The sequence below is a fragment of the Diospyros lotus genome, chromosome 7 (genome assembly GCF_014633365.1).
Source record: "Diospyros lotus cultivar Yz01 chromosome 7, ASM1463336v1, whole genome shotgun sequence".
Classification (NCBI taxonomy): Eukaryota; Viridiplantae; Streptophyta; class Magnoliopsida; order Ericales; family Ebenaceae; genus Diospyros; species Diospyros lotus.
Window position 1 is genome coordinate 167,241 of NC_068344.1, and position 15,858 is coordinate 183,098.

General features: G+C 37.7%; 1 protein-coding gene across 2 annotated transcripts in view; it reads left to right on the forward strand.

Annotated features, from left to right (window-relative positions):
- The window catches only part of LOC127806013 (probable polyribonucleotide nucleotidyltransferase 1, chloroplastic), a 78,062-nt gene that overhangs the window by 30,918 nt on the left and 31,286 nt on the right, over positions 1-15,858 (forward strand). For both annotated transcript variants that reach the window (XM_052342951.1, XM_052342952.1), the window contains 5 exons: positions 2,802-2,915; positions 5,141-5,404; positions 7,745-7,819; positions 10,606-10,719; positions 11,776-11,868. In XM_052342951.1, coding sequence (XP_052198911.1) covers positions 2,802-2,915; positions 5,141-5,404; positions 7,745-7,819; positions 10,606-10,719; positions 11,776-11,868 — 660 coding nt within the window. The remainder of the gene's footprint in view (positions 1-2,801; positions 2,916-5,140; positions 5,405-7,744; positions 7,820-10,605; positions 10,720-11,775; positions 11,869-15,858) is intronic.

The window sequence follows — 15,858 nt, forward strand, 5'->3', positions numbered from 1 at the left end:
TTCCTAGATTTCCTTGACAAGGTATTTCTTGTTTCATCTTCGTATCATCATGGTTAATTACATCTAGACTGTCATAACTGGCTTATTCTTGGTTGACACCCTCAACACCCCCCCCCCCCCCCCCCCCCCAACACACACACACACACAGATTTTAGACTATACCAACAATTGTATTCTTCAGTGGTACCTCGCCCCTGGTCGGGCCTCCTACAAGAAGTTGGAAGGGTGCCTTTCCGCTAGATACCTTAACATGTGGTTAGTCCCTCAGTTCCCATTCTGATCCCAAGTCTAGCGTTCATTATCAGGGGTTTCACTTTTCTCACATCTATACACAAAGGCAAGATAGCGTCAAGTATGAATTTTATCACTATATCCTCATTCTATTTATCTCATGTATAGCTTTATTACATGAACATACTATTGAACATGCTATGACATGCTTTGATATCATAATACCCAAACACACATGCTTCCAGGTAGAAGACATACTTTCATTTATGGCATGTCTTCAGATTTAGTTTGCACTTCAAAATAGAAAGTCTGCAGTGCACATGCTAACAGCTCCCTTTCTTCTTCAGCTTTTTCCTCACTTTTTTCTCTCCTTCATCTCTCGTTTCCTCCCTCTCTCTATCTTGTGGAGAGCTTCTATCTCTACCATTTTGTGTTGAAAGTTGAAACCAAATGGATGGAAGGCCTATTTATTGGCATTCCAAGCTGCTGAAGCAGCTGATGGGTGGCAGCTTGCTTGGCCCCTAGCACTACATGTGGTCACTTTTGTTGAGTCAAACCTAGCCACCTACTTGAGATGAGAAGCTGTTGCCACCATTCTCTCATCTTTGACTACCACCTAGACCTGAATCCACCTGACTTGGCTTTCCAACTGCTCTGCTTGCTTCAGCTCTCTAAACCTCTACAAGTTTCTTACAGCTAGGGCTTTACTAGTCTTGCTTAGTTAATCCTGATTACCCTTCATTAGGCTCTTAATCCAACTCTTTAGATCTCAACCAAAATTAATAACTTTTATACAATTAGAATCCTCTTTATGCTTAATAGCATATCTAAAATAGCTAAGGTATTTCTTCATTTAGTCCCTCAAAATTGAGTTTAAAATCAGCTGCTTACATCACCAACACACATGTTTGTGTTCCCTTATATATATGTGTGTGTGGCAATAATTTTAGAATTTAGCTTATTCTCTTTAATCTCTATCTCTTTACTGGCTTGTGATGTAGCTTAATATATTATATTTAAATATTGCCACCTCATTCTTTACATTGCAAGACGCCTTCTATGTTAATGGAAGATGATGCCATCGCTCTAGTTTATCTAAGGTGTTACGCTAAGCTTGCCACCTCCCCATGTTTAAGCCACCCCCTACATTCATCCATCGATATTTTACATTTTCTACATGGTGGAATACACGTGATATCTCATCTCACCATCACACCTCAAGCATACCATACACATTAAAGTTTCTGGAATTTATATCAACAAATGGCACCCAAAAGGGGAATTCGATAAAATATGTATAATTTCCGAACACATGCCTCACTTTGCAGGATTGTTATAGGAGGTGACTTAAATGCTCATGTGGGTAGAGAAGAAACATGCTTTTCCATTTTTCCATGGCATACGAGCTCATCATAGCCAACACTAGGTTAAAAAAGCAAGAACAACACTTGATCACACATAAGATGGTGTATCAACCACCCAAATAGACTACTTTTTTATTAGGCAAGATGGTGGTTATGCCGTAAGGATTGTAAGGTTATACCGGGAGAATGCTTGCATACTTAACATAGAGTTTTGGCCCTTGACATCCATATCAAAAAATGGAAGAGAAAAAATAACACCAAAACAAACCCAAGGATTGAATGGTGGGATTTAAAAGGTGAAAAACAAATCATCTTCAAAAAAGTGTGGTGTATAAGGGAATAGATCGTAGAAGGAGAGGCTAACCAAATGTGGAGTGAAATAGCCATGACTATTTGAAGTATAGTGAAGATGGTTCTTGGAGAGTCAAAAGGGAAAAATCTCAAATCTAAAAGAGTCTCGGTGGTGAAATGAAGAGGTGCAAGAGAAAATCAAAACTAAGATAGCTTGCTGCATAACTTTACGTAAGTGTCCTAATGAAGAAAACCCAAAGGGATATAGTTTGGCCAATAAAGAAGCCAAAAAGGCCATTAGTGAAGTAAGGTTAAGAGCTTATGAGAATCTATGTCAACAACTCGATACAGAAGATGGAGAAAGATATATATATATATATATATAAACTAGCTAAAACAATAGAAAGAAAAACAAGACTTAAGCCAAGTGTAATGAGGTGAGCGAGGAGAGATGGAAGGAATACTTCTTGATGTTATTCAATGAAGATAGAGAAACAAGTGTCATGTTGGCACATCTTAGTAACTCTAAAGAAAATATAAATTACATGTTCTATAGACTTATATATCCAAAAGAAATAAAGTAAGCATTCAAAACGATGAAGAATAGTAAATTAGTTGGGCCAGATAATATACCAATAGAAGTATGGAAATGCATCATTTTCTGTTGTTTTGCTTGTTCTGTAAATGTTTGGAGTGAAAATTGTGAACACTAGGTTCTCATTTTGGTACCACAATGTGACCGTTTTGTCATTTCACAGTTTTATCTTGTTTCTTCTGTGATATTAACTGTAGTTTTCTTCAATAGAATTAGTCATACTTGGAAAGGCAGGGTCTTGATTCACGGATTTCACTTCAAATATCCATTCAGAATGCAAATAAATTATCGTTATTGTAACTCTCTTCGACAATTACCAGGTTGCAGTGCAAGGAATTTGCAATGAGGTCGAGGCTTTAGCCAGAAGGTGTGGGAAACCAAAAATGCTTGATGCCATCAAATTACCACCCCCTGAACTATATAGGCATGTTGAAGTATGCATCCTTCTTTGCTGTTTTATTCAATCACGAATTGTTATTATTTTCTTTTGGACTTTTGAACCTTTGTTTTCATTTGTATGTAGGAGTGCAGTATATTAAAAATTTATGTTTTGACTACAATGAATGAAAAAAGTTGAAGATTCAGAGTTCATCTGAAGTCTAGTAGTCATGGGGCTTATCTTAAGGTGCTCAAAATAGATAAAGCTAGTTTTTTGGTAGTTAAATTAAGCATTAGGTAGGTACTGTTGCTTAAGAGTAGGATGAAGAAATTTCTTCTGAGAAACTGTTTCGAAAGCCTGCGACATGGTAATTGGTTCTGCTTTTCCCCATTTAGGATCTGTATAACTTCTTTCTTTGAGTAGTATACTGGACTTTTTCTTTCTCAAATTTGATTGATTAAGTAAAAACTTGCTGATACTAATGCCAGGTAGGTTGCAATAACAGAATTAGAGCCCATATTCAAAATTGAGCTCTTCTGTGAATTGTTGAAAAGCAATAAGGATTTATGAACTTCATTAAAAGACAAAAATGAAATGTATAATACGAGTTCATTAAAAGACAAAATGAAAGGTATAGTACGAGGTCATCTACTGTCTTCTTTGCATTTGCAACACATCAACCTCTGTTGTCTGTAGGCAACAAGTATTGCAAAATCAGAGTTATAGCCCATGTTCAAAATTGATCTCTTCTATGAATTGCAGAAAAGCAATAAGGATTTATAGAACTTTATAAAAAGGCCAAAAGTGAAAGGTATTATACAAGTTCATCTACTGTCCTCTTTGCATGTACAACACATCAAACACAAAAGTGGTGGGAACTCTTAAAGCTCTTCATTCTCTTGGAGCAGTTATGTGTCTCTGAACACTTAAAAGGTAGGAGCGTGCCAGTATAATATCCAGGGATAACAAAATAGAGAAATGAACTCCCCTGCTTGATTACCACATCACAATTGTTAAATTGTTAACCACCATCTCATCTAAAAGGTTAAGTTTGTAAATAGAGGGTTAACTTTATCTTTTATCTTATTATTTTTATTCTCAACTATAAATGAGGAGTTAACCTACCAACTCTTCTACTTTCCAAAAGAACCATTACTGGGGAGCAGGTTCCTGTTTTTCGCTTGAGTGTTCATCAAGAAAATGGTATCAATCACTGATGAACAAATAAAAAGTTCCACTTTGGAAGGAACTTCTATAAAGCATCAAAATATTACCCACCCCCTTGAATTCAAGATTTGCAGTTTGAATAGAGATGGTGGTCATGCAATCCTTTGATTTGTGATCAAGCAGTAAGTTGTAAAGCATTCTTATCCTCCTAAATTCAAGAAATCCTGTGAATTGTTAAATGGAGAATCATCCACACAAACCATGGCACTATCTATGGTCTTAGCCCATCTGCAATAACAAACGCAATGTTTTGGAAGAGATCTTGCAATCGTTTTTTAATATCCTTCCATAAACTCACTTTGGAAAAACTGTGCCTATTGAAGTTCATACTTGGAGCCATATTGCAAGAAAAATCCCCTCCCCATGGAGGTTCTCTCTATAGCACCCCTCCCAACCCGACCTCCTACTCAAATCAATTCTTCATTAATCATTTTCAAGTGCTTCATTCCGAAACTTCTCCTTCAAGGGGGAACACAGGGGTACTTTCTCTGTGTGTGTTTTGGATAAATAACAAAATAAAGTGTCTAAAAGGGGACACATTCATTAGAATAAAACTGCAAGGGCTACAAACTCCGTGAGCTCATTTATAAACTGAATGAAATAAAAGAAGGAAGATGGAACAAAATGGAACACCTTGTAAAAAGTGAAAAAAATAATAGAACCCTTGAGATTGTGGATAGAAGGGTCCATGCACTCCAAAGCTTTATTATGCCATTCTTCCTAGATGTGCCACCAAACAAAACAAAACAAAACAAAAAAAAAAAAAAAAAGGAAAGGAAAGGAAAAGATGCTAGAAGTACCTCTGGCTAGAGCATGAACAACCCAGCTCCAGGTGCAAAAAGAATCATTCATGGATGTTGGCATAAGCCAAGATCTATCAAAAATGTCGAAGCTCTCTAGCTACATAGTAGTGGAGAAGAAGATGATATGTATACTCTTTTTTGCTGTTCTGTCATATGCATTGTCCAATAAATAAAATAATTATTCACATAGTTATACTCTCTTCATCCTTTAAAATTTGGCAATTGGTAAACCCATTATGATTGTATACAGGAAATTGCTGGTACAGAATTTGTCAATGTGCTTCAAATTAAGAACAAAATACCTAGAAGAAAGGCTATCTCATCATTGGAAGAGAAAGTTTTGACTATACTCACAGAGACAGGTTATGTTAGTAAGGATGAGGCTTTCGGAGCTACTGAGGCAGTACCAGACTTGTTTGAGGATGAAGATGAAGATGAAGAAGTGGTTGTAGATGGTGAAGTTGATGAAGGTGATGTTCACATAAAGCCAGTTTCACGAAAATCTACTCCCTTGGTAAAGTTAAACTCCTTTTCACCCTACATTTGCACACGCATCCATTAGCATATCGGATAAGTCAAGAATTTATTTTTTTCCTATCTCCGTCTTACAAAATAAACATGCCCTTTCCAAGTCTTTGAATCTTCTGTAACAGGGTGTTGATTTTTTGTGGTTTCTTTTGACAAGTTTAACAACCCCTATTTCCACTAAGCTTCAATGCTATTTCAAATAGACTTGCAGAGTTATCCATTGCACTGACTATTTCTTTCCTTGGGGATCATTGTATTGTGATTGAGGATAATTATGTCATTTCTGTTTTTTAAGGATAAATTATCAAATTAAATCAAAATATTGTTGAAAATGGAGCTTGTTGATTCAGTCCCCTTTCTTCTTCATCCTTTGCTGTTGTTTAATAGGCAGTTCTTCTCTCTCTCTCTCTCTCTCTCTCTCTCAAATGATTGGAAGTTGGGGATTTGCCTCCAGTTGCCTGGATGGAAACAGGGCTCATCTTGCTTTGGCTGGGAAACTCTGGAAAAAGAGAATGTCTTTGGCTGCTACACATTTTTGAACTGTAATAGATTTCAACTTTGTTTTTGTTTTTGTTTCTGTTTTTTTTTTTTTATTTGCTTGATGAAAGGTCAAAAGGCCAGAAAACAAACAGAAATATGAATCACAGGACACCTCTCTAGAATTCGCAACAGCAGCAAGGTCCTCTTGGACTAGTGACTACAAACAGTTGGGAAGATTGGAATGAGTCCACCTCAACTATAACACGACACCACCCCTGATCAGAAGCTAGCAGCAGTACCTGCTGTAAAGCTTTGGCCTCCCCAGCTTCTATTAATACTGCACATCCAAGAAAGGTATGTGAGGTAATCACAGCACCTACATTATCACATGCTGTAATACCAGCAACCATAAAATGATCCATAAAACCAGCCTTGAGTTATTCTTGATAACTCAGTCCGGGGAAGATTGCCAATAACTTTCGATAATATCCATAATACTAAAGTTAAGATTCTGAAGGGTATCCTGTTGCGAAGCTTTGGAAATGCAAATCAACAACTACCCATCCGTGTATTTTTCCCATCACTCGTACCAAATTGCCCAAGCTGTGGGGCAATGCACAAATAGATGAAGAAGAGATTATTCCTCTTGACTACACAAATAACAAGCCAGATCAGAAATAGGAAATCTCCCGGGCAGAACATACTTAGCTGGCAAAATATCAGACAGAACTTGCCAAATCAACATCTTAAGCCTCCCATGTAAAGGACTGCTCCAGATTTTATCCCATGGAAATGCTGTCTCCACAGTGTTCCACTCAATTATAGTGAAATAGACTGATCTAGTTGAGAATGTATGAGAGTTTGTATCTAGCCAGCACCAAGAGTCCTCACACGGGAGATGAGGAATAGGGATATCAAGGATGTAGGGAATAGACAACAGATGAAATAATTGGATAAGCTTGTTTGTCAACCAAGTTGTCCTTACGGGGCACAAAACTGGTAATAACACCAAATTATTTGGACCAATGGAAGGGGCCTAGAACCTGGTAATCCGGGAAGCCAAGTCTCATTCCAAATGCAAATAGAAGAGTTTGATCCAATCAGTTTACAAGTCCTTTTGGAGAGGATGTTGCGATACTGCAACATAGAACACCATATTCTAGAATCTTAAGCCGATGACACTTCCATAAAAGACTGATTTCTGCAATATTTGTGCCTCATAATTTTAACCCAAACAAGGCTGGATTTTGTTTGATGCTCAGGGAGAAATTTCCACCACAACTTAGCCAAAAGAGCACGGTTCATAGCAGCAGATTGGTGGAAACAGAAGCTGCCTCCTGATTCCAGTCTACAAGAAGCAGCCCAAGATTTAAGAAACAAGCCTCTCTGATTCTCCTCCTTTCCCACCAAAAATAACTCATGCTCCTATCTAACAATGGCACACCTTCTTGGGGATACTCATGGTGGACATGGCATATATGGGAAGAGATGCTGCTGCTGCTTTAAGAAGAATAGCCAGCTTGCCTTCCAACTTAGTATCCAATTAATTGACATTTCTAATTGGTAACCTATTGGATTTCATTTCATGCTAAGAGATCACATTTCCTTTGTCTAATCATATCTTGTCCATCCATGTTCATAGTTCTACACTTGCATTGCTCTATGGGATTAGTAGTTATGCACCAGCTTGTTTATGTTTCAGTAGGATCATACTTTTTCCTTTAAAACTGTATCTTGAATTCTAAATCAATGAATTCTGGGTACTTTCTCAGTATCTCAATGATGATTTATGATTGAAAAATCATGAGTCAAACATATTTACCTGATAATTGCTTTCCTTGTATAGTTATTCTCCGAGGTAGATGTGAAGTTGGTATTCAAAGAAGTTACATCCAAATTCCTACGCAAACGCATTGTCGAGGTATGTAACTTTGTTAACTGGGACACTTTCTTCTAAATGTATTATTCTTTTGCTCTTAGTTATTTCTGGCCCTGAACTGTCAATTAGATAATACTCGTTGAAGTTACCATTAAAAAGGGGGGATGTCTCCAATTTGTGGAATTTCATTAGGAATTCCTTTGTCAACTGCTATGGTTCAGTGTTCAGTTTGTTGGTATTTAGAATGTAGTTAGAGGGATTGTTGATTATCTTTCTTCCCCATTGAGTTATTTCTAAGCAGCTAGCTATATCTTCCAAATTGGAGGTTTGGGAACTCAATAATGAGTACCACATTATTCATCTGCAGCCATGACCCCCCCCCCCCCCCCCCTTAAATCTTTGTAGTCCAATTAAAATTTCTCCTTTTATTACCTGAATTGAGTTGCTCAATTAATCATGAAGGTGAGTTAGCAAGGGTATGCCTGTAAAATGAGGAATATCGTGTTGTCGAGGTTCATGACCCTAGGCAAACCTTAACTATGACACCTTGCTCCATTGAACACACATTACTCTTCCAACTAGAGGTAACTTAACCCACCCCAGCTGTACCTTTGACTCCTCAAGGATTAAAACTTCATGACTTTCTGATGTTTAGAGACATCCTCATTATCATCTGAAAATTGTTGATATTAGGACTATCAAAATAGGACCAAACCGAAAAGAATTCTCACTCGAAAGCTTGCACACTCACAGAACTTAGAAACCAATTAAGAAAACAACAGAATGAAAATTAAATTGCAGAAAGATAAAACAAACCAACAAGGAGACAGTAGCTATCCTGGTTCGGAATGCCTTTAGCAAACCTACATCCAACAGTCAACACCCACACACAGAGCAACCTTTATTCAGATGAAAACGATCAGTACATCAAGCGTCTAATCCCTCATCTATATCCCCGAGTACATGCATTCTCTCAAGAACACAAGACTAAACACTAAGCCTTTCTTTCTCAAGAATGGAAACCAGCACTCGATCATAGATGAAATAGAAACTCTCTCTTGGATTGCTCTTCCCGACTAACTCCCGAGCCCTCTTATTTATAGAAAGGGCGGACATCCCAATATAATTAACTACTATTGGGATATTACAATTAGGCCCCCTAAATACTAAGTAATTACACTTGGTATTTTAACCCTAATTGATCTAATCTTCCAGCCGATGCATCTCCAATATTTTACTGATCTTCTACCGCATAAACTCTAGGCAAACTCAACAAAAATATTTCCCACTTTTTGAAATCATTTAAAAATAGGTCTCAAGTCCTCCTTTCATTCTTCTGGAGAATGCTATTTCGAGACACCTTCCTTTAGATTTCAAAACATTGCATCCTGATTCTGAAACTTGGTCCCCGTTGTTCTCATTCTGGAAGCTAGTTTCAAAGCCTCCCCTTCTCCTTTTCAAAACTAGTAGCCTGGTGTTCATATTTTGGAATACCTGGGTTCATCACACAGCTCTCAATGTTTTGTTCAAGTTTCAAAACCTCCAAAAATCAAGGTTTATATCTTAAAAATCATTGGGTATTTTTTGTATTTCAATCTCCTTAACTTATTCCAAATTGTGTATTTAACATTACCATGAATATGATTTATTGAGACTAAGCCCAACATCTTGCTGGAAAACAACGCATTTCATCCCTTTTTTTAAAAAACATATTGTTTGAAGAGTTACATATCTAATACAACAAAACAATTCATTTGAGGGATATAATAGTTGAGGGAGAGTGAGGGATGCAATAGTTAGATAAAATTCCAACCTATATCATGGGACGAGCTAATAATTCTCTTACCACATTCACTAAGCTAAATGGACTCCCAAGCCCAAATCTAGAGCCTCCTTGCTCAATGTTGGCTGACCCAACCTTGGTGAACAAAACTCTCAATGCATCGAATAACTTGAAGAGAAATAACTACACATTTTTCATGCATTATTTCTAGTTCTAATGAACCCTTACCAACTTGTCTTCCTGTCATTTATAGCTCTATCTCATTTATTTTCTTTGTAATACACTTGTAAGTGTACTTTTGGAGAGAGATTTCATCCCCCCTTCTTTGTCCCTCCCTCACTCCCCCCCACCCACCCCCCGCCTCTCACATCTAAAAGTTTAAGCTATTAGATATAGGATTAACGTTATCTTTTATATTATTGTTTTTTTTTCCCTGTAACTTTCATATTATTGTTTTTACCCTCAACATAACCAACTGCCCAATTACAACCATCAGTTTGAATCGTCTCTCCTCTTTTTCATATCCATCAAGTCACACTGATTTGCATCTATTCATGACCATGTCATGTCTTATCTGTACAACAAGGTCGCATCATATGTTGTAGATAAATTCGTTATCTTGCCTGCCATGCACTGTTTTCACCTAAAAAATTGTGCCAACTGCATTTTCCCAGAATTTATTATCCATAATACCATTGTCCTCTTCTTGGGGGTGAGGAATCTGAATTCAATCTTCATATTTCTGAATAGCCCCTTATATATATTTACATATATTTCATTATTTTGTCAGCAAGCCTTGAAACCTCCCTCTATATCTGCATTCTGGAGGACTCAGTTCAAAATGCCCTTCCCAGGTTTCAAAACATGACCTTTCCTTGACTTGCATTTTGGCTGTCTGTGCACTTCAATTTACTGTTTTCTCAAAATTTGATCCAGAAATTAACTTAATTGTGAGTAATAATTACAGAATAGGATTGGGTATTTTGTTGATGATATTATTTACACTCGGTTATCCCTATCCTTAATTTATCCTGTGGTTATTCAGGGAGGGAAAAGAAGTGATGGACGAGCTGCATCTGAGATACGATTGATTGACTCAAGATGTGGATTACTTCCTAGAGCACATGGAAGCGCTCTTTTCACACGTGGGGAAACACAGGTCTATCGAAGTGTTATTTTCTGTACACAAATGAAAATCATTGGGCAATTTGATATGGGCATATGATCTTAAGTTCATTTTTGGTGTTTTCTTCATGGTATTGATCTGTGAATTATTACTTTAACAAAAATATGTTTGTTCAACAAATCTTCTGCTTTTGACTGCATCAGTCTCATAATTTTGTGAGAAAAATTTAAAATGTTTTTGTATTTCCTTTGTGTAAGTTATGCCTTTCACCTTTTCTCTTATTTAAGTATTAACATTTCTGTTATGTTGTCCATGAAAATATCAGTGCATTTGAGCATGCACTGCCCATATCTTTTAACTCAAGTTGTAAGTAATTTTCAACTCTGTATCTAAAGTGAACCTTGTGGTTCACCTAAGTTATTCTAGTTTCTTTTTTCTAGATTATGACGCATAGGTTTCTTTGAACTTGTTTTAATGAATGTTTCAGTATCCTTTGTTGGTCACCTTTCTTCAATTTTTTTGGTAATGCTTCTTGATCACCAGAATGTGTTTGATTTGAGGCATTCTTTGCATGTGTCCTGGCTGTTTTGATTTATTCAACAAGCACATGGCTCAACTTTTGTACCATAAAAGACTTTGGTTTCCTTCCAAGCAACTGAGTTGCATATCTGGACTATTTTGTTTTGCAACATATCTGTTATTCATCCAACATAACTACTATCTAGATCATTTGGAGTTTTCTTGTATCTATTTTGTTGCAGATAAATCTATTTTCATCTGGTAAACAACTGAGCATCAAAGATTTTGAAGTCTAGTTCTTTGCTTGTTGTAGTAATAAACTAGTGCAGAGTCTAGCTGTGAGCTTGCAAGGGATTATGCCTGTATAAATTTAAACAACCCAGGAAAAGACTTTCCCCTCTGATCTCCTGTTTTCTTTTAGTTTTAGTTCTCAATTCAGATTAATGCCCAGAAGGTGCAGCTGGAATGCATGTGAAAAAGTGCAAGCTATTCTTTTCTCTTGTCTATAAGTACCACAGACTAACTCCTTAGTTTTGCTTTTTTCCATCCTCTTTGTGTCTCCTGTTTCAGTCGCTTGCTGTTGTTACTCTTGGTGATAAACAAATGGCGCAAAGAATTGACAACCTTGAAGGTGCAGATGAATTTAAGCAATTCTATCTTCAGGTGCCTCTCCCAAACCCCAAAAAACATAGAGTTCTTTGCTATGCTTGTAATTATAATTATTAGGTTTCTTGAGCTGCTTGAACTTTGCAACAATTTTTTCTTTCCATGATTTTGCAGGTAAGTGATGGTAGTAGTTATCAACCCCCCCCGGGTTGTGTGACCAATCATGAACCCTAAGCCAATGCTTAAAGTTCATGAAGCCTAAATATTTATCCAATTTATCATCAAAGAAAATAACCAATATTCTTAACTGTAATAACTAATATTCCACTGAACTCCTTGGTCTCACACAATCTAAATAGGTGACATTAACTGAAAAACAAACTAGCCTAACTGAATCCACTTGTGAATCCTCTAGTATGAGTTCACACATATAGCGCAATTAATCTTGGTCACCTGAAAAATGTTAGGAGAGGGGTGAGCTTAAAGCCAGTGGAGGTTACCCCATATAATAGATCAATATCCAAAATAAATAATTTGATACATATAATAAACGGAATTCAATTTCAAAATTTCACCAATATTCCCCATGCAACAACACATATTAACAAAAGAATCATTTCATGCATCTCTGTTATTCAAGTTTGCATTGAGTGGTTGGAAAGTTTGGAAGGACTCGGATATTCTTTAGGGGATTATGTGCGGCAGTGGCAGTTAGAGAAATTAGGCTAACTGTATATATTATATTAAGTGAGGGGTAGTTAGGGAAACTTCTCAGTTATATCATCCCTCTTGTAACTCACGGCCTTGTGTCTATAAATAATAGGTGTGGGGTAATCTGTCGGACACTTGTGATTGATCATTCTTGTTGATAGTTTTCGAGAGCTGTATTGTAAGAGAAAGCCTAGAAAGATAGCCTTGTAATCTTGCAGTGAGAGTTCTTGTGTATCAGTGAGGGAAGAGGGATTGTGCGAGGGTGATTTTTGTACTGTTTTTCATCAAGTCCTAGTGGATTGCTCTCTCTATGAAGGCTGGATGTAGGACTGATTTCAATCAGTCTAAACCAGGATAAATCTCGGTGTATATTGTGTGGTTTGATTGCTTTAACTCTACTTTTTGTCAATTCTTTATTTTCTATTTATGTTGTATGGTTGAATCAATGAGGGAGTGCATCAAGAGTGTTTATATTTGTTGGTTTATTGGGTGAATTCATAGATCGACAGTGCTCCCAATTCTAACAAATTGGTATCAAAGCCGAGTCTCTCATCAAGAACCTTCAAGGATCATTAGAATTTGACACATACCCATAGGAATGGCTTCTACAGCCTTTGCCACACAGTATGATGTGGAGAAATTCGATGGCCAAAACAATTTTGGCCTATGAAAAATGAAGATGAGGGCCTTATTGGGAAACCTAGGTCTGGAAGAAGCCTTAGAGGCTGAAAAGAAAATACCTGAAACTTTCACTGAGGAATAGAAAAAGGAAATCTGTGAAAGGAGAAAGAAAATCAACAAGAAAGCATTTAACACTCTAATTCTTAGCCTTAGAGACAAAGTGTTGCGGGAGGTGTCAAAGATGACAACCGCGGAAGACCTTTGGAATAGGCTAGAAACTCTTTACATGACTAAAACTCTTTCTACCCGATTATATTTGAAAACAAAGTTCTTTTCATTCAGGATGATTGAGAGTCAAAGGTTACAAGATCACATTGATAGTTTTAATAAACTATGTTTAGATCTTGAAAATATTGATATTAAGTATGATGATGAGGATAAGGCATTAGTCTTATTGCACTCACTTCCAAAATCATATGAGACTGTTATAGACATCTTGAAGCATGGTAGAGACAAATTGGCTCTAGATGATGTTATAGGGGCTTTGAATTCTAAGGAATTACAACATAAAGTAGAGGCTAAGAAGACTACTGGAGATGTATTAGCAGTGAAATTTAGGACAGAAAAGAGAGACCCTAGACATAAAGGTAGGTCTTAGTCAAAGTCTAGAAGTGGCAAGAAAGTGATTAAGTGCTTCCATTGCCATGAGGAGGGGCATATAAAGAAGCACTGTCCAAATAGGAAGAAAGAGTATCATGATAAGTCTAGCCCAGAATTTTCAAACTCCATTTGTGACTATGATAGTGCCGATGCACTAGTAGTGTCCAGTAAGGATGAGAAGGATGTGTGGGTGTGCTTGATTCGGGGTGTTCATTTCATATGACTCCTCACAAAGAATGGTTGTTAGACTATAAGGAAATTGGTGGAGGTAGAGTCCTTTTAGGAAACAACCATGAGTGTGGAATAGTGGGAATTGGAAATATTAGACTTAGGATGCATGATGGATTAGTTAAAATTTTAAATAATGTTAGGTATGTTCCTGATTTAAAAAGGAACTTAATATCACTTGGAGAATTAGATAAAAATGGCTACTCCTATAAGGGAGATAGTGGAATGCTTCAGGTAGTGAGAGGGTCCCTAGTGTGCATGAAGGCTGTCCTTAAGAATGGCATTTATGTGCTGCAGGCAGCCACATTAAGTGGTGATGCAGCCTTAGGAGAAGCCAACTGTTGTGTCAGTCTAGTTTATGGCACTTTAGGATGACCCATATAAGTGATCAAGGCCTTAAGGAGTTGTCTAATCAAGGAATCTTAAGTGCTGGAAAATTTACAGCATTAGACAAGTGTGAAACCTGCATTCTAGGAAAGTCTATTAAAGACAAATTCCCTAAGAAAGCCACCCACTCATCACAAGCCCCATTAGATTATATCCATTTGGATTTATGGGGCCCTAGTCAATCCTTAACCCATGGAGGGGCAAGGTATTTCTTATCCATAATAGATGATTTCTGTAGGATGGTTTGGGTTTTTGTTTTAAAATCAAAAGATCAAACTTTTGAGGTATTTAAAACTTGGAAAATTATGATAGAAAATCAAATGGGTAAGAAAATAAAGATAATTAAGACTGATAATGGGCTAGAATATTGTAATAAAGACTTCTCCCATATGTGTAGTGAAAATGGCATAGTGAGACACCTTACAGCCCCCAGAAACCCTAGGCAAAATGGCTTGGCCGAGAGGATGAATAGAACCCTCTTAGAGAGGGTGAGATGCATGTTGATACATGCTAGGCTATCTAAGTCCTTTTGGGGAAAAGCTGTAATTACAGCTGCATATTTGATTAATAGGTCCCCTTCTGCAGCTATAGGCTTTAAAACACCTTATGAGATGTGGAAAGGTCGTAAGCCAAGCCTTGAGCATTGTTAAATAAGATAAGTAAGGGGTATTAGTGTATTTATTTTTAAGTACATGTATGTATATATATATGCTTGTATTGTACACTTGTGGTAGAATACATACATACAATTTATTTTATACTCATAACATGATATCAGAGCCCAAACCCTAGCCGCTGCTGCTGTCGCCAATCGACACCATCACCGTCGGTCGCTTCGCCCGTTGTCGCCATCACCGCCGGTCACTTCATCGGTTGCTAGTTTCGTTGGTCACGCGACCATTTCGTTGATATCGTGACTCTCTTTCTCCAGATCCGACCATCTTCTTCAGGTCGCGCCCAGATCCAGATCTCGCCCTCGCCCTCGTCGACCGCCGTTGCATCCCAGATCTCGCCCTCGCCCTCGCCCTCGCCCTCGCCCTCGCCGCGCCTGCCCAGATCCGACCATCTTCTATCGACTGCCCCTAGATCTCGCCCTCATTGTCACCGTGCCTGTCTAGATCCGACCATCCTCAGGGCGACCCCAGCTTTGGCCGTTGGTCTTCAAATCTGGTGACTCTCAGCTTCAGCTTTTCTACGCCTAGATCTGCCATTGCTCCAGATCTGCTGTTCTTTCCGCATCATGTCTTCATCCACAAGCCACTCTACCATGTCCACACCTGTGACCATTCCCCATTTTTTCGGGCACACCAGTTATTACCATGGAGAAGTTGAGTGGACAGAATTATTCCGCTTGGTCATCTGCAGTTGAAATTTGGTTTCTTGGCCATGGCCTTGAGGATCATTTATTAAAGACTATTTCAACTGTTCATGCGGGCAATC